The following is a 23,354-nucleotide window of genomic DNA, read 5'->3' on the forward strand; positions in this document are numbered from 1 at the left end:
TAAAAAAAACCCTTTTTTATGTCCCTTTAAATTATTTTCCATGTCTTATATCCTTTTTTGTTGAGTTAATTGTGTTTCTTAAGCTACTGTGGTATCTTATTTTACATTTTTTAATTGGGTATAAAAGAGCATTGTTGATTTTCGTCCCTAATATGTCATTGTGGAAAATTTCAAACTTATAGTCAAGTTTGAAGATTTCTTTTTTACAGTGACACCCAAATATCCATCCCTACATTCTACAATTAACATTTTACTGTACTTGCTTTATTACCTATTTATTCCTCAGGCCATCCACCAATTTATCTAATATTTCTATTCATTTAAAATAAGATGTCAACATTAATATACTTCTCCCCCGAAGACTTCAACATGCATATCATTAATTAGAGTTCAGTATTTGTTTAGCTTGTTTTTCTTTTGAGGTTAAAGTTGGTATACAATAAAATATACAAATCTCAAATGTACCATTTAAAGAGTGAATGCATACATTTGTGCAAATTCAAACACTTATCAACATATAGAACATTATCATTACCTCAGAAAGTTTTCTTAATGTCCCTTGCAAGGCCCAACACTCACACCGTCCCATCCAGAAGTAGGAGAGAGATAAGATGAAAGTAAAGTACTTGAATGAATAGACGGGAGAGGAAATGACTAGAGACAAAATGGAGATTTTATAAGGGAGGAAAACAGGTATTAACACATGTTAAAATGCTGCTGTTGCTGCTGTTTTTTAACAGAGAAAATTAATGAAATATTTTGCTTCTCATCATCCTTCATAGCTTTCTTTAATGGTTCTCAAAAATTGAAGGGCTCTTATATTGAACTATAATGACCTCTTTTAGATCTTTTCATTTGAACAGATTAGGATAGGAGCAAAAGAGAAAATGAAAGCAGGAGTGTGTGTGTGTGTGTATATGTGAGGGGGGGGGGAGAGAAGGGGGAGAGAGAGAGAAGGGGGAGAGAGAAGAGGGGAGAGAGAGAGAGATTGAAATAGGCAGTATTTCTATGGATTATATAATTCATTAATGACTGATTTAATATAAAGTGTTTCTAATTATGAAGTATAGAGGACTCTGGGATTTTTAAAGACTTTTGTTTTGGACTGCTCCATATTTAGCTTTTTCCTGAAACCAACTACCTCTGGTGACAGTTTACAAAGTGGCAGCATTCCATTGGCAAATGAACCTTTGGAGCACAAACCTATATCCAGTTCAGCAGAACCTGACTTGATCAACTTTATGGATTTCCCCAAACATAACCAGACTATAACTGAAGAAACAAGCTCTGCAGCTGAATCAAGGTATCGTAGGGTATAGAGAATTCCTCATAATAAATTGGATATCCTTGTAAAAATTCTATCTTTAAAGGTAACTTGCCTCATGTATGCATAAGTTCTAGCGTTTTAAAAATTTAATCTTAACTTCTTGCTATATTGTTTAAATACCTAACGAATGAATCTGATGATTAACTATTTTGGAAACTATGTTTAATATTTTATACTATGTTACAAAATTAACTTCTGTCGTGTGGGAGACCCTGCTCGCTTCGCCATTTGTCGTGCGGGGCGGCCTGTGGGGCCTGTGGGGTCTCTGGTCCCGCTCCCCACATAAGAACGCAGGATACGGTGAGGCCAACAAGGAACACCCACGGAGCCATAGGTAGGGGAGCCATACCACCACTATGGTCTCACTGGAGGCTGGGCCCACCGGACGCCGACCTGCTGTCCGCTTTTCCACCAACTGACCAACCGACGACTCTTCTCCACTCTCTCCTCTGTTCCTCTCTCTCGGCTCTCCTCTTCCGCTCTCCTTGGCTCTCCTCTTCCGCTCTCTTCGGCTCTGCTCGGCTCTGCTAGGCTCCTCGGCAATCCTCGGCAGTCCTCCGTAGTCGCAGCAGTTATACCAGCGGCCAATTGGCTAACCGGCCACAGCCGACGGCCATTCACCACCCGAGCCAGTACCCCTTCACGTAAGGCCGAGAGCCTGTAAACTACTCTCTGGGGCTGTGTCCCCACACTTCTCAACCAGTAAAGACTATTCTCCCCTTTAGTGTACTCATTGCCAGTTTTCAAAGACATATTCTGTTTACTGTGAGGTATATTCTTTACTCTTAAATATTTATTTACTCAAACATTTATTGAAAGCCTATTGAGGGCCGGCCTGGTGGAGCACCATGCTCCTAAAGCTGAGGTCGCCGGTTCGATTCCCACATGAGCCAGTGAGCTGCGCCCTCTACAGCTAAGATTGTAAACAACAGCTCTCCCTGGAGCTGGGCATCCATGAGCAGCCCGAGGTTGGTGTGGGCTGGTGCCTACCGTGTGCTGCCACGAGTGGCTGGCAGCCAGCGTGAGTGGCCGGCAGCTGGTGAGAGCTGCTGTGAGCTGCTGTGAGCGGCAGACTGACGACTGGCGACCGACTGCCTCAGCCAGGGAGGGGGTAGTTCAATGCTCATAACACCAGTGTGGGCCAGGGAGCTGTGTGCTACACAACTAGACTGAGAAACAACGGCTTCAACTGGAGTGGGGGGGAGGGGGCAGGAGGTGGGGGGCGGGGGGGGGGGCAGAAAGCCTATTGAATACTCAGCATTATGCTAAACACTGAAAATGAAAAAGAATGATCTGGTCTTTATCCTTAGGTGGATCATGGCCTGGTAGAAATGAATCTACATTATTTGTTTACATGCAGTATCGTTACTTTTAGGTGATTTTGTTTAATAAAGATAAAATAATGTTTGAATCAAGCAACTGAAGACAATGCATCTTTTAAAAGTAAAACCTGTTGTCTACCATATGTCCTTTTCCATCCTTCACAGTCATCCACTCTAACCCATTTTTCTGATCAGTTTTACAAAACCGCTTGAAGAAAATTTTATTCTTACAAGGCAGTATTTATTGACTCCTCTCAGATATATTCAGGAGACTCAAAATTCATTGTAGAAAGTACTGTAGCTCTACAGATTTATTGTTTTATAGAACAAACACAACATTTCTTCTTTTTTTTTTAAAGTGATGAAATAAAGAAAGCCAGTGGAGATGTCCAAAGTATGAAAATCTCACCTATGCCTAATAGTGTAGCAAAGCGGAATGTATCTTTGACTCGAAGTCACAGTGTTGGAGGTCCCTTGCAAAATATTGACTTTTCCCAGCGACCGTGTCCTGGCATTTCAACAGTTAGTCTTCCAAACAGTCTGCAGGAAGTTGTGGTATGTAACAACATTATAATTATATTGTATATTCATGTAATTATGTATTAGAACAGCACATAATTCTTCTGTAGATTTATTTCAATGACATGAATAGTGATAAGAATTTTTCATAAACAGAACTTCTAAATTTCAAATACGTAAAAAAATAAACAGAAGTGTAAATAAATGAGTCCCTTTGAGCCATCATTTAGATTCAGTAATTTTCAGTTTATGGCCATTCTTCTTTCATGTATACCCTCATCCACTCACTTCTTTCCAGATTATTTTGAAGGAAATTTCATAGATTTCATTTGTAAATATTTCAGTGTGCATTTCCAAAAGATAAGGACTCTTTTAAAAATACAATGCCATTATCAGACCAAATAATCATATCCAATTATTTAGTCTTTGTCCAAATTTCTAATTGTCTCAAAAATGTCAAGTATGTGTTTTGTAGTTTGAGGAATCAGGATCAAATGAGGTCCATGCATTGCAATTGGTTGATCTGTTTTTTAGTCTTTTTTAATGTGTAGACTCTCTTTTTTCCCCTTGCAATTTGTTGATTACAACCCTATATAGTGGCAATTGTATCTAGAAGCTTGATCAGGTTCAGGTTTTTTTGTTTTGTTTATTTGTTTATTTTTGTAAGACAACTTCATCAATGGTGGTATATTCCTCCAGTAGGAGACGTGAACTATCTGTGATATTAGTAGCTATTAATGCCACAATGCCTAGATCAGGTTATTCATTTGGAGCTCATAAAATGATGGTAGTGTAATTCTGTCATCATCTTTATTATGTGGAATACATATAAAGAGAAACTTCCCTCAGGTTTTCTTGGTTTTCCAAAGATGCAATTTATGTTGGAAAGGCAAGATAGTGTTTAATTTCTTTCCCTTTTATTTACCAATTTTCAGAATAACAAGTTGGGTTCCTAGCATTCTCCAAGGTGATCCATTAATTTGGGGAAATAGGGTATCATTGTAAACGTGTTGATTTTTATGTAAACGTTTATGTTTACATCTATTGCTGCTGTTATCCTTACTGATGCTTACATTATCCCATCTCTGGTCAGCTAGAACGCTTTACAAGTTGGTGTCTTAGTCTTTTTGACAAACTCTTGTAGCCTTTTTGTAATTTAAAAAAGTTTTCTTGCTTTCTTATATGACAAGATGTTTCATGCTCATGTTACATATTTCCTTCTCCAGACCTAGAATCAGCCATTTCTCTAAGAAACCCTTTTAGAGAAAGGTGGTATTTGGACGCCTTAGTCTGGGCACTAGGGGTACTCATTAATGAGTTGGTCATAAACATTTTATTCTGATAATATTATGCACAACTTAAAAAGCCTAGGTGGGTTTTTTAAATTTTCATTATTTTGTTTGAAAACTGCTCGTTATTTTTTGTTGCAATCAAATGTAAACATGAGTTAGATGTAATTTTAAAAGGTGTCGAAAAATTGCCTCATCTGTTTTGAGTTGTAGGAGGAGGGTAAAGTCACATATCTTTTTGGTATAATCATGATAAAATATCTGAAATGTAAACATTTCTTATTAAAAAAATTGACAAGGAAAAAATAAATCATACATAGGCCACTGCTCTTACCAACATGATAAAGAAACTCAATCATGTTTAAAGTAGGGTCTGTTATATGGATTATTAATTTTCCCTTATAATTATTTAACTTAAGGGTATTTATGATTAAGTATTTTTTTTCTTTTGGGGGTTTTCATTAGGGTGTAATGCATGAAGCAATGGCCCTGAAATAACTGATTTTGAAAGGATAGCTAGAGAAGCATAATCTCATTGAGAAATACTCTTAAACATACAGAATTAAATGTAATATTCATGTCATTTTGTATTATTTTTTTTAAGGATCCTTTAGGGAAAAGACCCAATCCTCCGCCTGTTTCTGTGCCTTACTTGAGTCCTCTAGTGCTTCGTAAAGAACTTGAATCTTTACTAGAAAATGAAGGTGATCAGGTGATTCACACGTCCTCTTTCATCAATCAACATCCAATCATTTTCTGGAACCTCGTATGGTATTTCAGACGTTTGGATCTTCCCAGTAATTTGCCAGGACTTATCCTCACATCTGAACATTGTAACGGAGGTATACAGGTAGGGTACCAACTTCTATATTTATATTACATTGATGTTGTTCAGGTGAGGGTTAACTTCAAGTAATAGAAAGTATACAATAATAGTGGCTTAACAAGACATAGGTTATTTCTCTCACTTAAAAGTTTGGGTAGGCGGTCCAGGGATGGCCGTGTTAGGGACCTGAGATGCTTCTGTCTTTTAGCTAGCTCAGCTGTATATGACCTCCATTTCCAAGTTCTATACTTGGTCCAGGATGACTGACTCTACTTCTAACTTATCACATCCACATTCCAGCTAGCAGTAGGGAGAAAAATGGATAGAGAAGAGCATGTCTTTATTTATGGACAGTTCCTGGAGTTGCACATAATATTTCCATATGCATCCATTTGGCGAGAACTTAGTTATATTGTCATTGGTAGTTGCAAGGGTGGCTCGAAAAGGTAGCTTTTATTCTGCACTGTCATATTCCCAGCTGAAATTCTCACAATGACCTTATTTTAAAGGACTCATCCATATTTTTCAGATGATAACAGTTATAAGTTAGAGAAGTTAAGTAATTTTTGCAAGATCATAGACCTAATAAGTGATAGACAAGATCACAGTCTGGCTGTGTCTGATGCTAAAGTTCTTCTTTGCTTGCATTGGAGCCCCGATCCCACTGGAGATGGTGAGCTCCTAGAATTCCTTTATTTTATGATATTGATTATTGAGAGACACTCCACATCCCAAACATACAACACAATCTTTAAGCATTACAAACTCTATTTTTACTCATTTATTTTAAGTAGTAGTCAGTACAACAAGATAGTGGAAATTATTGCACTTTCTCTTAAAATTTTTGATGGTAGTTAATCTTTCATGTAGCCACTGTGCTAGTTACCAAGTTGTAATTCCAATCCCTAAAATTTAGAATGAAAAACCTGCACTTCAGAAAATAATAACATTTATCATCAGATCTAAATAATAATTCAAATTTTTGCTCAGAATTTTAGGTCTAAAGTTTTGAAAAAACTCAATCTGTTTTATATAATCAAGCTTTGCTAGGTCTGCTGGTAAATTCTTGTGCTTGAGATACTAATACTTTTTATTGATCTCTCTTAGCTTCCTCTATCATCTCTGTCCCAGGATAGCAAACTTGTGTATATTCAGCTGCTATGGGATAATATCAACTTTCATCAGGAACCAGGAGAACCTCTGTATGTCTCATGGAGGAATTTTAGTAAGTAAAATAGAATTAAAGACATAAAAGACTTAAACTGAAAACAACCCAAATATTTATCCACAGGTGAATGAATAAGCAAATTGTGGTACAAGCTGTCCATACAATAGAATACTATTTAGCAATAAAGAAGAATGGACTACTGGGGGTTGGGGGGCGGGGAATAGAATCAAGGAGAAGAGAGAAACAAAATCTTTTGCATTATTTAAAATTTTTAAATTCATTTTTAGTATCTTTTCAAGATTTTTTTCCATTTTTGTTGAAATTGATTTGCTATTATATTGATCCATTTAACTATGTCAGGTTTCCATGCGAGTTGGAGAATATTTTGTGTGTGATTTTTCTTTCAAATACCAATTTGGTTAGGTAGTTGGAGAGTCAATTCCATACAGTGAAAGAATAATTTGGATGTGTTGGTATAGGATTACAATTTCAATTATATGGATACTAGTCTTAAAGATTCTGGCTTCATTTTTGTCTTTTATATTTAGAAAATATTTTTACAAGGGGTTTAAAGGGTTATCTTCCAGTTCAGAAGCCCTTGAGTCAATAAGAAACCACAAACAACTGAGTAGATAATTGAGCAAATAATATCAATAGGCAGTTCTTGAGGAAACACTAAACGGCTTACACAAACTGTATGAGTTGCTAGAGCTAGCATAACAATACCAAAGACTATGTGGCTTTAAAAAACAGAAATTTATTTCTCACAGTCTGGAGACTGGAAGCCCAAGATCAAGGTATTGGCAGGTGTGGTTTTTCCTGAGTCCTCCCTCCTTAGCGCGCAGATGGCCTTTCCCCTGTGTGCGCCTGCATCTCCCCGTGTCCTTTTCTTATAAGGAGACGGGTTATCTTGCATTAGGGCCCCACCCTGTGACTTCATTTAACCTTAATACCTCTTTAAAGACTCCATCCAAATATAGTCACATTGAGGGTTAGAGCTTCAGCATATGAATTTGGGGGGGACATAATTCAATCCATTACACAAACATGAAAAAAAGGCTCAATCTCATTATTTAATAAAATATAACTTAAAAAAAAGAAAATATAAACTTAGATACATCAGGATGGCAAAAAATTTTAATGATTAATATCCAGTTGTTGAGGATATGGAGGAAAAGAATACTTTGATGTACTGTTAGAAATGTGAAATGATATAGTTCTGGAGAACAGTATAACAAACATCCCAATTCAATCTGTGGATGCCCTTTAACTTAGAAATCACAGTAAGACAACTCTCTTCTATGGAAATACAGTATATAAAGCTGTCTGTACAGAGATTTTTTTATAATGATGAAAACTTTAAGTAAATACCTAATAGGAGAATAGTGATAAATCTACATTGAAATGTTGGCAACCTATTATTATATTGAGTGGAAAAAGGCAGGTTCCAGAACAGTATATGATCTTTTCCCCCTTTTTTGTAGAAAACCAAAACCAAAAATACATACGTGTTTTTAACATATACATAGAAAAAGGTCTAAAACCATATGTTCCAAGCTGTTAACTGTGGCTATTCAGAAAAGAAAGGGAAAAATTCACTCTCTATATATTTTTTTATTTTTTTGTACTTTTCAACAATCTATCACTACTTTGCAATTTTTTAAACCTAAAACTGTAAGAAAATAATCCAGTCTTTTCCCTTGAAATATGCCAGTAACAAAAATTATGGTAAAATATATTAAGTTGTTCTTGTATTTTTGTTGTTGTTCCAGTTTTGATATTTGAATGGTTTTTAGGCAAGAGCAGAGTAACTGAAATTTATGCTAGAAAAGAATTGAATTGAGATGCCATTTCTTTAGTTATTTTCCTGCATCTCTTCTGTTTCGTGAAAGGGCCATGTATGCAAAGCTGCCCCCAAATGCTGAAGGAGCTGAGAGGACAAGAAAACAATGCAGACAGGTCCACCTTGTTCGTTTAATAGGGAATTTGCTTACAGATAGCAGTCCTGGGTGGCAGCAGGACAGAATAGGGATCCCTCCACTGTTCGCCCCCAGACCACCAGTTTTATATCCTCCTAAGACATGGACCTACCGTGATTCCCCAAAAATAAGACTGGGTCTTATATGAATTTTTGCTCCAAAAGATGCATTAGGGCTTATGTTCAGGGACTGTCCTCCTGAAAAGTCATGTTAGGATTTATTTTCCGGTTAGGTCTTATTTTTGGGGAAACAACAGTATGTATATACTCTGAAAGGAAGGCAAGGGTGATCAAAGGGAGCAAAGGGGCCAGACACCAGGGCTCTGGTGCCATGGCAAGTTAAAAGGTAGATAACGCTGAGGGCGCCTTGTTCCGGAATAGGGCTAAACGGTAGAGGAAGGATTAATGATAGTTTGTGATTAACCCAAAGCCCCTGTACACACTGCAGAGTCCATCTGGGGGGAACAAAGATAGGGGACAGGGGTTCCGGCAGATTAGTTTTAGAATGAAGTTAGCTTTTTAAGATCAAATCAGCTCTGTCCACACATCTTGAAATAGATGTGTTTCAAAATGTTGACAATTTTTGTTGGGATAAACTTTAGAGCTCTCAAGAATGGCCTGTGTCTTTACTTGATTGTCTGCTTTAAATGAAGAACTGGCATATAAATAAGATGAAAAGACAAATAAGAATTAAATGAGTGATGACTTCTAGAATGGCAGTGTGAGGAGCTCCGCAACCCACTTCCCAGCAAAACAACCATATTGGTGAAAATTATTAAAGGGAAAAAATAAAAGTCTAAGGCTATAGCAAACGAAGAAACATTTATTCAAGAAACTATACTAGATTTCAGTAAAAGCAGTGAGTTTCTGTGGCACTTAAGCTACAACGTGCTGCTCCCCCAGCTCCCAGTCAAGGGCTTCGGTGTCTCCCTGGGAAAGACAGGCTTCCAGCCGTTCTCATCCTCTCAGCTCTGTTATCACAGAGGCAAAATTCCAGGGTAGCGGAGGCTCATTTCCTCCACCCAGCCCCCATGTATCGGGCAGGCATTCTACCACAGTTTTGGCAAGCCAGGAATGCTGGGGGTCCCGGTTCTCACTGTGTCCCAAGTGAGGCAAGCGGTAAAGACAGGCCGCTGCTCCCACCCAACACCCTGTTCACAAAGCAGGAGTGTCACTCCCAGGAAGCTTCAGAGCAGTGGCTCGGAGATTTTGCCCAGGAGGAAAGGCAGGTCACAAGAACCAAGAGCTCTGAAATTCTCTCAGAAGGAAATGACTTTATTTGGAACAGAGAGTGGAGAAGTTTAAGCCTGAGAACACTCTTGGAAACAGTGGCGCTTTTGGTGAGAAGGTCTCAAGACAAAAACTGAAGCCATCCATCAGAAAAGAAAACTAAAAATCTTTATCATTATGAATATGGACATAAAAATTCTTAACAAAATACTAGCAAACCAAATCCAATGATATAGAAAAAGGAGTGTGCAACCATGACCAAGTGCAGTTTATCCCAGGCATGCCATGTTGGTTTAACATTTGAAAATCAACTAGTGTAATATACCATATCAATATTATAAAAGACAGAATCCACATGATCTTCGCAATGGGCATGACTAAAGCATTTGATGAACTTCATCACCTTTTGTTAAAACACTCAAGCTAGAAATAGGAACTTCTTCAACTTGATTCTGAGTATCTGTAAAAACCCACAGTTGACATCATACTTAATGGTGAAAGACTGAATACTTGCCCCTAAGTACAGGAACAAGACAAGTATGTCTCTTTTCATCATTTTTGTTTATCATTGTACTGGAAGTTCCTGCTAGAGCAATTAGGCAAGAAAATAAAAGGCATCCAAAGTGGAAAGGAAGAAGTAAAACTATGTGCAGTTATGTGATCTTAATATAGAAAATCCTAAGGAATACACACAAACACAAAAGATGGAACTAATAAGTTCAGTAAAATTGCAGGATATAAGATCAATATGCGGAAATGAATGGTATTTCTGTACATTAAATAAATAATCCAAAAAAGAAATTAGGAAAATAATTCCATTTATAATCGCATTAAAAAGAATAAAATTCATAGGAATCAATTTGATAAAAGAAGTACAAAATTTATGCTCTAAAAACTAAAATCATTGTTGAAAGAAATTAAAGAAGACCTAAAGGAACCCCATGTTTATGGATTGGAAGAGTTAATATTGTTAAGGCGGCAATACTCTCAAAATGATCGACAGATTCAGCAAAATTCCTATCAAAATTCCAGGTGGCTTTTTTTTTTTTTTTACAGAAATTGAAAAGCCTTCCTAAAAATCATATGGATATTAAGGGTCCCAGAATAGCCAAAACAATCTTGAAAAAGAAGAACAAAGTTGTAGGACTCATACTTCTCAATTTGAAAACTCAGCACAAAGCTACACTAATTAAGAAAGTGGGATACTGCATAGGGATGGACATAGAGGTCAGCAGGATAGAGTTGAGTTTCCAGAAATAAACTTTATATGTGTAGTCAGTTGTTCAGCAATAGTTCCTAGATCATTCAGTGGGTAAACCATAATCTTTTCAACAAATGGTGCTGGGGACAACTGGAGCAACATGTAAGAAAAGTAAAGAAAAAAAATGGGATTGCTTCCTCAAATTATGCATAAAAACGAACTCAAAATGGATCATAGACCCAAATGTAAGAAGTAAAACTGTAGCACTCTTCGAAGAAAACAGGAGTAAATCTTCATGACCTTGTGAAGGACAAGATCTTAGATACACCGCCAACAAAAGCACAAGAACAAAAGAAAAAAAAAAAGATAAATTGGACATCAAAATAAAAAACTTCTGTGCTAAAATATAAACCATCAAAAAAGTGAAATGTCAACCTCAGAATAAAATAGGGCAGACATTTGCAAATAATAGATCTTAAAATGAATTTGTACTGAGAATATATAAAGAACTCTTTCAACTCAGTAATAAAAGACAAATCCCTTAAAAAATGGGCAAAGGATCTGTCTTAGTCCTTTTGGGCGGCTATAACAAAATACTACAGACTGGGTAGCTCATAAAAAATAAGTCTGTTTCTCGGTTCTGGAAGCTGCAAGTCCAAGATGAGGGTGATCGCATGATCAGTTGAGGACCCTCGTCAGGATTGCAGACTTCTCTTTATATCCTCATATGGCAGAAAGGGTCTCTTTGATGCCTTTTTTTTTTTTTTTTAAAGGGCACTAACCATTCGTGATGACTCTGCCCTCATGACCTTATTACCTCCCAAAGGCCTCACCTCCTAATACATTGGGCATTAGGTTTTCAACATAAGAATTTTGGGGAGAGACAAACATTCAGAGCATAGAAGGATCTCAATACACAGTTCTCCAAGATGGACTCAGGACCAAAAGCAAAATGAAAAGATGCTCAATATCACTAGATATCAAGAACATCCAAATCAAAACCACAAAGAGATACTATTCACACTCATTAGATAGGCTGTAATCAAAAGGACAGATACTAACTAACAAGTGGTGAGATTATAAAGAAATTGGAACCCTCATACATTGCTGATTGAAATAAAAAATAGCGCATCTGCTCTGGAAAATGGTTTCACAGTTTCTCAAAATAAAATTACCATATGACACAGCACTTGTTCTCATAGGTATATGCCCAAGCAAAAACATACGTCCACATAAAAACACTGTGCTTTGCAGCATTTTTAATAGCCAAACAATGGAAACAACATAAATGTCCATCAACTGATGAATGGATAAAGTATAGTATACCTATACAATGGAATATTATTTGGCAATAAAAATTAATGGATACCGGTACAAGCTACAATATGTATGAATTTTAAAACATTACAGAAGAAGTCAGTCACAAAAGAGCACAGAAAATGTGATTCTATTTATACAAAATATCCAGAATAAGCAAATCTATGGAGGCGGAAAGTAGATTAGAGGTTGCGTAGGGCTGAGGGGTTGGGAAGATTGAGGAGTGACTGCTAATATAATAAGTAGGTTTCTTTTGGTGGTGATAAAAATGTTCTAAAGTTGATTGTGGTAATGGTTGCTCAACTCAGAGAATATACTAAAACCACTGAATTATACAGTTTAAATGGGTGAATTGAATGGTTTGGGAATTATTTATCAATAAAGGGGTTATTTTAAAAAATTGAATTAAAGGAGAAGCAGTGAAGTCATATATTTGGGTTAGGCTCTGAAATCACAACATAGCATGAAAATCAAATCTATTCCAACGTAATCATTTAGCAGGTAGAAGAGCTAGGATCAAAACCTATAGTAGCTAGTATTTCCTCTTGTATTATAACAGAGAATTTTGCTGTTTCTTTAGTTGAACACAAATGAAGTATTACTAGTTGTCTTTGTTAAGGGGCTATATTGTATGACAAATACAGCAGCTTGCTTTATGAGAGGCACTTAGAATGAGGCTGACTGGGAGTTATTGGATACATAGTCCCACCTCAACTAATGTGGTTGTAAACAAAATTGTATGGCTGCTGCATTAAACTTTTCAATTTTTCTGGTCCAAGCCCACATTGTTGATTTTGTGTATTTTTAACGTTGCTATGATTCAATACTGGTATACCACTGAAGCACTTTTGTAATCTGTGAAATCCGTATAAATGTTCTTGATAATTCTAGAATAAGCGTTTTATCAAGGATTATACTCTACTATATTTACTAGAAATTAGGATTATGCTGTTATATTTACTAGAAAATAACAGAAGCGTAAACGCATAAAGATTATTCTCTCACGTACGAAGTTATGAAGTAGACACTCCAGGCAACTTCTCTGTCATTAGGCTCCTTCTGTTGTGTGTGCTTTTCCATCAGTAAAGGTTGCTTCATGGTCACAAGAGGGCTGCTGGAGTACAAGCTATTACATACCAGCCTCCTGTAGGAAGCCCTGTGTTCAGGGAACGGGCAAAGAGACAGGTCTCTCCTATCTTAAGAAAGCAGGAAAAATATTTTTTAAGCTGGTCATATTGCCACATAATTTTACTAGTAAGGGGGAGACAGTGTTGAACAGAAAACTAGAAAATGCTACAACTCTGGAAAAACACTTCCTTAATAATTAGAGTGGATAAACATATTCTTGATTATTGTGTTCTTATTATTAGATTCTGAAAAGAAATTGTCTCTCCTGTCAGAGGAACAAGAAGCAACAAGCACTTTAGTGGAAACCATCAGGCAGAGTATTCAACATAATGATGTTCTTAAACCCATCAACCTACTTTTACAACAGATGAAGCCAGACAAGAAAAGACAAAGGTAATAATCCTGTACTTGCCAATCAAAATAATGTCATGTTTAAAAATAATGCTTTTTAAATACCTCTAGTTGTAAAAGAAATACATACTGTGGAACATCTGATCGTTGTAGAAAGTGCTACCAAAATGTACACATTCATACTTGCACACTAACATAAATTATCTATCTGGAGGTAATAGATTAAATGTTAGGAGGTAATTCATTTATGTCTAAAGTGTACTGAATGCTTGGGGAACGTTACTGCTAGTCACTGGAAACCCTCTATGAATTTGTTAACATAGGTGTTATACATATGTACTGTTTGTTCAGGCTGTCATACCCACACAGCTTTACTTGTGGATGTAAAAAATCGGTTTAGGAGTAAAAACAATTTAGGAAAGTGATGGGAACAAAGAAAGTATATGGAGCGATCCTGATCTTCTTACTGTTGTCTGGTAACATGCTTGTGTCAGCACTCATCAGTGTCATCAGCATAATTGAATTTTGCAGTGAGAGCTTCAGAAAAGCCTAGTGCAAGAACTGATCATGAAAATGGATGGGTTGTCTTGAAATCACAACAGTAGAGATGGAGATGACCTCCATCAGTCTAAACAGCCGCTAGTTTTCAACCACGTGTAGTCTAAAGGCAGGGAAGGATATTAGAAATGACCTGTTACGGCTTCTAAAGAAAAGCTGCAGTACATGGAGTGTGACAGAATCAGCATTGTTCTCTAATTTTTTTTTTAAAAGATTTTTTTTTTTATTGGGGAAGGGGAACAGGACTTTATTGGGGAACAGTGTGTACTTCCAGGATTTTTTCCAAGTCAAATTGTCCTTTCAGTCGTAGTTGTGGAGGGCGCAGCTCAGCTCCAGGTCGTTACTGTTGTTAGTTACAGGGGGGTGCAACCCACCATCCCTTGCGGGGCTCAAGGAGTCGAACCAGCAACCTTGTGGTTGAGAGCTCACTGGCCCATGTGAGAATCGAACCAGCAGCCTTCGGCATTAGGAGCATGGAGCTCTAACCACCTGAGCCACTGGGCTGGCCCCTCTAATTTTTGTTCTGTGTTAAATACCCAAATCCAGTTCATTTCTTAAGTTGTCCTTATTGTCAACAATTGAGCCATGAAGCTCATTTTTAAGGTTTCATTTGTGACATTTTTATGTCACAATAAAGACCAATAAGATTTCTCCTTTACTGTTGGATTATATAGTAAAGAGACCACACTATCTTTCACATTGTGTCCAAGGATTTTAAATTCCTAATTTAGAAATTAATCTGTTACTTTGTAAAGTGGCAAAAGATGAGAGAAGACTGCTTTTGTAAATCTTGAGAAATTAGGAGAGTTGTTATATTTTTAAAAACTGTAATAAAGTTACAATAAGCCATTTTTAATTGTCTTTGGTGTTGTGAAACTTTATGCCCATTAACTTTTTAATTTGAAGCAGAAGTTGCAAAACTAATACAGAGTTCAGTTTACCCTTCCCCCAGCTTCCCCCAAAGGAGACATCATGTAACTGTAGTACAAGATCAAAACCAGGACATTTGACAGAAGTACATTACTGCTAACTAGACCACAAAACTTAAAAATCTTTTTTTTTTTTTTACCATTTTCAAAAACTTCATGTAGTTGTATGCTGTTTGCCCATTAACTTTAAAATGTTTATTTGTTTTATAGGAGTTTATACAGAGAAATCCTCTTCTTATCATTAGTATCTCTTGGAAGAGAGAATATTGATATTGGTGAGTTGGCTAATTGTGGGTTATTAGAGGTTTAGTTTTATTTTCTGAAGTAATTTAGAAAATTGTAACTGGTGTGGGTAAATATACTTGCCTTTAGAAAGATTTCTACTTTTGAATATGCAGTTTAAATATGTATATAAATATGACTTGACTACCATTTTTAAATACATTGCTTTTGTTTTCTTAAATTCCAACTGCATTTTTGAAAATGTCTTTCAGAGGCTTTTGATAATGAATATGGAGCTGCATACAATAGTCTGTCTTCAGAAATCCTTGAAAAATTGCAGAAAATTGATGTCCCACCAAGTGTCAGTGTGGAGTGGTGCAGGAAGTGTTTTGGAGCACCTCTCATTTAAACAGATTCACTAGATTTCTGACCCAAAGCTGGGGGAATAGATTCAGTCTGGAAACATTCAAGGTTTGTTCCAAATGCCAAGAATTGGTGAAAACTGAAATGAAGCAACTCTTGGGATAATATATAATGAAATGGAATTCATACTGAATCATCTTACAAAGTAAAAATGATGTTAAAATGCCCCAGGGTTTATTGTTGAAAATTTACAACTTCTGAAACTATCTGCCTCTGCTGAAACTGTTTGGATTTCTGTTATTTGTAGTAGTTTGATGAGAAACCATATTCATTCTTGGCGTTTTGTTTATATTTGAAGATACAGGTTTGGGGAATGGCAAATTAATGTAAACTTGCCCAACCCACGTAACAAAAATGAAATATCTCAATTTTATAAGAGCAACTCTTTGTATGTGTGTATATATGTGTGGCTGTGTAGGCATGTGTATATACAGCCATATTATATTTATTAAAATTTTTAGATTGCGTGTTGCAATTTTCTGAAAGGGGTTTATTAAATGACTACTACTAAAACTCATCTGTAGTCATTAATCTCAAAATTACCTAGTCTGATGACAACTGCCTTGCCTCTGACTTTAATTTTAATATATTTCTTCACCCTTCATATTGTGTATTATCTTTCTTAATGGATTGTATCTTTACTATCCAGTTACTTCCTTCCATCTTCCCAGTACCATGTTAATATGCAATAGCTTTAAAATTGGAATGAGCCAGTCAGATAGTTTAAATTTAAATCAGCTTCATACATCACAAAATTGGAACATGCTTAAAATGCTTGTATATAGTGTCTTTGGACCTGAAATTGTTCAGGCACAGTAGTAAATGGTTGCTATTGGTCACTTTTAAAACCTGTGGGATAAACTTGCACTGCAGTTTTATTCTTGTATAATAGATCTATATGCTCATTTGTGCATTTGTAAATAACTGTTTTTTAGGATGAATCAATTAAGTCTTAAAACTTTAAAGCTTATTGAGCTTGTTGCTAGTAGGTTTAGGAAAATCATGACCTCACATGCCTGACATTTACCATGCCTTTTGTTAAAAACATCCCTAAGAACATGATTGCCTTAAGTCTGCACGGCTTGAAAAGCCAGTGATTGTGCGCTTTTATAGCCATTACACGTGACTAAATCAGTTCATACAACACAAGTTTGCTGGTAGTTAACAGCACACTTGGTGTAATCTTTTACACATTGTTACTGTACCAGTCTTCCAACATTTCAGGGTTAATTTGACCTTTGCAGAACTCGTTTCATTTTATTATTAAAGTGCTTAGTGGAAGAAATTGTCAGAAATTATGTACAATTCTCATTACCTTAAAAATTGATCTTTTGCACTGTTTCAGAGTATATATTTTTTGAAGATAAGACTTGGTACTAGTTTTAATGCTTAATAACTTATTCTCCCAACAGAGTTTGTAATTACCCATGCGTATAAAAAAATTGATGTTAAATGAAAAGAAAAATCCTTAAGTTTGCTGTCTTGCCTGTTACATTTTAAAAGCTCCTGAAATGTATACAATTAATGCGAACCTTTGTGATCTTTTCTTACCAAAGCACGTCCCACTAAAACCAAAAAAGAAAAAAACCCCACCCTATAATGATCTACTTACACATTTTGTGGGTTGATTATAGCATCCTGTATCATTAACATCCCTTTTAAAAAAGTTCTCATTCTTAAATTTGCTAGAATTCTTGAGTTAGAATAGTCTAGGCCAGTCTTAGGTCCACTTTAGGGACTGCACGCAGAAAACAGGGTAGTTCATTTTGTGTATTAGAATCAACCATATACTGGCTAATACAGAATTCTGGGCTGTGTTTCCCCCAAAATAAGACCTAGCTGGACCATCAGCTTTAATGAGTCTTTTGGAGCAAAAACTATTAGAATAAGAAATTATATTAGAATAAGACTGGGTATTTTATAAGACCAGGTCTTATATTTTAGCTCCAAAAGACGCATTAAAGCTGATGGTCCGGCTAGGTCTTATCTTCGGGGAAACACAGTATTATATACACTAGTTGCCTTTTGGCCTTAATTTATCCCTTATGACTATAGTATGTCAGTCCTTTTTGTTTTGGATATCTTTAAAAATGCTACATTTGCCCTTTTTGCGTTTTAAGTTCAACTTTGATTTACATTGTCAATTGCCAATTGCGACTTCATGTTATGTAACTAATAACCATGTATTAAAAGAGCAATAGGGATCTTTGTAGTGTTGACTAAGAATCTTGGTTCTCACAGTATGGTCCATGTAAGGTATTATTGGCCTTAATGGCAACTTCTCTCTACATGCTAGAATTTGAAGGTTTTACTCACCTGTGGTTAAAATATTTCAGCAAATAAGGAGCCCCCTTTCTTTACTGTTAAAGCCTAATGTGCCTTCTTTTTAAGACCCTTAAAGTCTGTGAAGGTTAGTTCTAACTGCAGTTATCACAGAAACTAGAAATGGCACGTTAGAAAAAGTATACTACTTTCTCTTTGTGCATCCTTCATTGATGTGTTTCTTAAATAGATCCGGTCCTGTTCAGAATGTGAAATAGAATAAAGGCGTAACAATGAATGCACGAGTTGAAAAGCCTTCTGTTGGTTAATGCAGTAAATTTGCACTGGTTTTTAAAACTTTGAGAACTGTTTCAAAATGGTATCCATTAACAGCTTTTAACCAAGTTATCTTTTTTATGTATGACAAATGTCCATCTTCATAAGGACACTTTTCATGTACTGTGTATAGATCTTTAATAAAAACTGTATTCCTCAAAATAAAGTGTACAAAAGATTAATAATAGCTCTAGTCATTTTTTTTTATCTGAAATGCTTTGCTGAAAATGCCTTACACTAAGCATCTTCCTGAGCCACCCAGATTCCAAGAGAAACCCTGTCCTGGCCATCTTTCAGATTCTACTGCCATAGGATGGTCCCAGTCTGCATTGAGGAGACTGTCACTTCCAAGTATCCCTTACAGACTTTTATCCATCATTAGATTGCTGTACACAATACCCCCCCTTTCCTGAGACCTGTTTCTTACTGTTCATTTTTGTAAGTTTTACCATCAATGAAAACAAGTTTACAATAAAGGAGGTATGATGTCTGATCTTATTTATTTGTTACTCTTAGAAAATCTCATTTTTGACTGGACTCAGACTTAGAGGTAGAAGCTCTCAGAGAAGACAGCCTGCGTCTCTTGGCAATCTGTTCCTGGCGTTTTTCTTTGGCCTCCTAAACAAAACAAAATAGCAGTCAAAGCCCGTCTACATTAGAAATGCAAACTGAAAACTGGGTCTGACTCTACATTAGAAATGCAAACTGAAAACTGGGTCTGACTCCCCACCTCCACTCCGATCATCTTAGACTGACCTTCATTCTCTTGGCCAAAAGTTTAGCATATTCTGCAGCCTCTTCCTTATTTTTCTTAGTACGCTGTTTCTTCAGAGCAATACGCCGACGTTTGTGTTGCAGGACTCGTGGAGTAACAAGACGCTGAATCTTGGGTGCTTTGGTTCTAGGTTTCTTACCTAAAAATTTAAACGACTCAATCACTTCTCATGACCCTTGTTCATCAGGACCCACAGCTACATTTTAGAAACATGCAAATTTCACTTAGTATCTATAAAAACTTACTTGTATGAGGCCTTTTAAATCAAATTTGAATTTGAACTATTCTGTAACTTAAAATACCAGTCAACAAAACCCCAAGATGGGCGAAATTTTGTCAGAATAAAAGGAAAACGGGGGTGGCTGGATGGCTCAGTTGGTCAGAGCGTGAGCTCAACAGGGCTGCTGGTTCGATTCCCACATTACCAGTGAGCTGCACCCTCCACAAGTAGATTGAAGGCAACAAGCCGCCGCTGAGCTCCAGGGTGGCTGGATGGCTCAGTTGGTTAGAGTGCAGGCTCTCAACAACAAAGTTGTCGGTTCGATCCCCACATGGGATGCGCCCCCTGCAACTAAAGATTGAAAATGGCGACTGGACTTGGAGAGGAGCTGCGCCCTCCACAACTAGATTAAAGGACTACGACTTGGAGCTGATGGGCCCTGGAGAAACACAGTTCCCCAATAAAAATTATTAAAAAAAAAATTACAAATAACTTTATTTAAAAAAAAAAAAAAAGGAAAACTGAGAAGCCCTTCTAAAAAGTAACCAGGCTAACTTTATTTACTAAGTGTCAGTATTTTCCTTAATTAGCACATTTAATCCTCCTAAGTTAAACCATACCTATAGTTTGGATGCCAAGATCATGTAAATTTAGGTTACTTAACAAGGAAGTCATACTCTCAAGATTTTTCTAGTCACTTTGCTTTTCCTTCCACTATTAGATTGTCTTCACTATCTCACCTTGCTTTGAAGTCCCATTTAGCTTGAATCTCTTTTCCTGCCAATCTGGGGAACTAAACCATTAACATTAGAAATGTGTGACGTGTTCTTCATAGAACATCTTCATTTAGCCTGATTTATAATTCAATATTCTATGGAATATAGATCTTCAGAGGTCTTTTCAGATTTAATCATTTGTTTGTGGCACCTTGTGGGAGGACCACCTCAGGTAAATATTCTAAGTATTCATTATTCAACTTATGCTTAAAGTAAGATAAACAACCCCTTAATATAAAGACACAAGAACCATCTTCTAAACACCTATCAACTAGCACACTTACCACACTGATGGTATTTCCAAAAGCATGACTATGGAAACTCTGATATAGCTGCCAATTATTTTTTTAAATGTTTTTAAGTTTATGATAATTTGTCTACATTGTATCTTCAACACTTTAGTACTGGGCACATAGGTGGTGTCCAAATATTTGAAATGAGTAACCGATGAGCACTTATTACTGTGTTTTCCTGAAATAAGACCAGGTCTTATATTAATTTTTGCTCCAAAAGACTCATTAGGGCTTGTGTTCAGGGGATGTCATTCTGAAAAATCATGCTAAGGCTTATTTTACGGTTAGGTCTTATTTTCGGGGAAATACGGTATATGCCAGGTATAGGTTTAAGTCTCCAGTCCTGAAAAAACCCAACCAAATTTTTTTCCCCCCCAGATTTCTCAGGAAAACCCAACCTGGACTGAGAGGCCATTTATTCCGTTTAATGAAAACATTCATTTCACTACAGAAGTACTGTTAGAGCATCACTGCCACAGACCTCACTGGTGATGGGTTATGTTGCTTAATTAACATGCCTTTTTTAAAATATAAAACTCCAAAATCCCAAATGCCTGTTCCCCAATATTCTGAATACAGTATTTTTCTAACTTCTAATTCTCACAACTCTTATTTTGCTATCCACATCCCAGATGAAATTTCTTTTGTAAACAAAAAACAGAACCTCTGATATGAAAAAAGCTCAATTGTGTGGGGTGAGAGCACATTCAATTATAGTCCTAGAATTTTCTATCATTCTTTCAACTCTTAATCCAAAAGCAATGAATTTAATGTATACCAATAGCGTATCTTGACCCTTTCCAATATCCTAAAAACTCCAGGAAAATAGCAAATATGCACACAAAACACTGCCGACAAATTAATGAAATTTGCCCTAAACTGCATAATTTCTCCTACCTTCTTTGTTTAGGGGCTTTCTCACAACATACTGGCGGACGTCATCTTCTTTAGAGAGATTGAAAAGTTTGCGAATTCTGCTAGCTCTTTTGGGCCCCAGGCGACGAGGCACAGTAGTATCAGTGAGACCAGGAATATCTTTCTCCCCTAAAAGACAAGTGAACAAATAAATTCTAACTCAATTCCCTAACAAAGAACCCTAAGTTACTGTTTATACATTGATTAAAACAAACAAAAACAAAATAAAACTCCACTGGAAAAGCACTTGGACAATCAGCTTTAAATCAATGTCAAAAAAACCACAGCCTCAAACACAAGCCTCACCTTTTTTTACAATGACCAAGTTGAGAACACTCAGATTGGCATCCACAATGCAACCCCGAACCGATTTGCGCTTTCTTTCTCCTGTCCTCCTTGGTCTATAACAGGAATGCCCCTTACTCAGGAGCAGGCGGACACGGCCATGGGTCAAGACACCCTGCTTCATGGGAAATCCTTGTTTGTCATTCCCACCACTGATTCGAACCACATAACCCTGCAGAACATAACATTATGAAATAAGGAATTACGGCCTCTATGAAATAACACCCTCAATTTGAGGAAATAGATTAAGCCCAATATGAAACAACTTAAAACTTTTCTCCAGTCTCTCAATTTTGTCTGTTTCCAATATTTGAGAAGTTCAATTAGCAAATTCTTTTCAATCAAGCCATACCTCTAACCGGTTTTTCCAGAGGTAACAGATCCAGAGGAAGAAAGATTATGTTAAGAAACCCAAGTATCAACAAGCAACAAATCAGAAACACCCCTTCTTGGCATTTTTAACGATACCCTTTGGAGATTAGCTTGCAGCACAACCGCGTACAATTTATTTTCCCATTTGATCTACACAACCCTGCCAGGAAGCAGATCTATCTTACAAATATATCATTTGGAAGAAACTAACCCAAGATCAGCCATATAGGATCCAGAGTTTGAACCCCATTATGCATACAATTACCAACAGCGTTTCCCACTTCTCTTCAATACTATCTGCAACAATTCAATATGGTTGGTAATCAACTTTTACCTTCCATTCTTCACCCAGAGCATCAGCAGCAACTTCTGTGGCCATACGCTTCTCATAAAACGTACGAAGTTTGCGTTCATCGTCCACTTCAATGAGTTTCTGGCAGCCAGTGGCTGGGAAAGAGATGTTCAGCTAAGAATTAAACGGGGGAAAAAGAGTTTTATGAAAACTGCAGAACCACCACCAAGGTATTCCACTGCAAAAAGTCTCATTTCATTCCCACACAATCAGCAAAAAACGTGATATCGGTTTTATTCACTAAAGCACGTGTGCGTAATAACGTACAAACACCACTCTAAAAATAAGGCACGTTTTTCAAGCCCTGTGGAATGACTGCGGGAGCGAATGGTGCTCCATAGCCGTTCACACACTCAGGAGTAAGGAACCCGACCCAGGGACGGCCAACTGGGCAGCGGGGCCGAATCTGTCCCGGCTGGGCCCGAGGACGCCACCATGGCGCTCTCGCCCGGCGCAGCTCTAGCGGCAATCGCTCGCCATCCGCTCTCTCAAGGAGCTCTGGCCCCATAAGGGCGAGCTTTCTCCCACCTCAGACCCTTCTCTACCTAGAGCCAGCGCTTTGGAAAGCTACGACTACGGCAACACCGTGTTCTGTGGCTCGATTCCCATTCCCCAAGCATAGTACAACAACTGCCAACCTTCATCCTGAAGCAGCCGACGGCCTCCGCGGCGCCACGAAAAAGAGGCCCGACTTCCGCTTAGCCCAGATCACATAGACACTTCCAGTTCTCGCGAGATAGAAAAAAAAAAAAAAAAAAAAAACTGGGATAGCGGAAGTGACCATGGGGAGGCGGTACTTCCGGGGGTGGGGCGAAGCTGCAGTCGTGAGGTGTACACGGTATTAGGCAAGTCACGGACGCACCTGTGTCGGAGATTTATCCTGGCGGCCAGATTTAGTTCTGAAGGTTAGACTCTCCCTT

The 23,354-nt window shown here is 37.2% G+C and overlaps 2 protein-coding genes across 7 annotated transcripts in view; one reads left to right on the forward strand and one right to left on the reverse strand.

Moving 5' to 3' along the window:
* DENND4C (DENN domain containing 4C) overlaps positions 1-17,215 on the forward strand; it is a 96,360-nt gene extending 79,145 nt beyond the window's left edge. For all 6 annotated transcript variants that reach the window (XM_019750356.3, XM_019750354.3, XM_019750357.3 and 3 more), the window contains 7 exons: positions 1,121-1,303; positions 3,009-3,204; positions 5,062-5,307; positions 6,391-6,508; positions 13,548-13,698; positions 15,354-15,418; positions 15,638-17,215. In XM_019750356.3, coding sequence (XP_019605915.3) covers positions 1,121-1,303; positions 3,009-3,204; positions 5,062-5,307; positions 6,391-6,508; positions 13,548-13,698; positions 15,354-15,418; positions 15,638-15,774 — 1,096 coding nt within the window. In that variant the 3' untranslated portion in view covers positions 15,775-17,215. The remainder of the gene's footprint in view (positions 1-1,120; positions 1,304-3,008; positions 3,205-5,061; positions 5,308-6,390; positions 6,509-13,547; positions 13,699-15,353; positions 15,419-15,637) is intronic.
* A 1,647-nt stretch (positions 17,216-18,862) lies between these two features.
* Positions 18,863-23,183, reverse strand: RPS6 (ribosomal protein S6). The gene is made up of 6 exons (XM_019750376.2): positions 23,073-23,183; positions 22,417-22,548; positions 21,672-21,882; positions 21,348-21,494; positions 19,143-19,300; positions 18,863-19,004 (listed from the first exon to the last, which is right to left on the reverse strand). Exons 1-6 carry the CDS (start codon positions 23,076-23,078, stop codon positions 18,909-18,911), a joined length of 750 nt encoding a protein of 249 aa, XP_019605935.1. The 5' UTR covers positions 23,079-23,183; the 3' UTR covers positions 18,863-18,908.
* Between the last annotated feature and the right edge of the window lie 171 nt (positions 23,184-23,354).

Source organism: Rhinolophus sinicus, chromosome 16 (assembly GCF_057876585.1).
Source record: "Rhinolophus sinicus isolate RSI-liver-muscle chromosome 16, RSI-T2T, whole genome shotgun sequence".
NCBI lineage: Eukaryota > Metazoa > Chordata > Mammalia > Chiroptera > Rhinolophidae > Rhinolophus > Rhinolophus sinicus.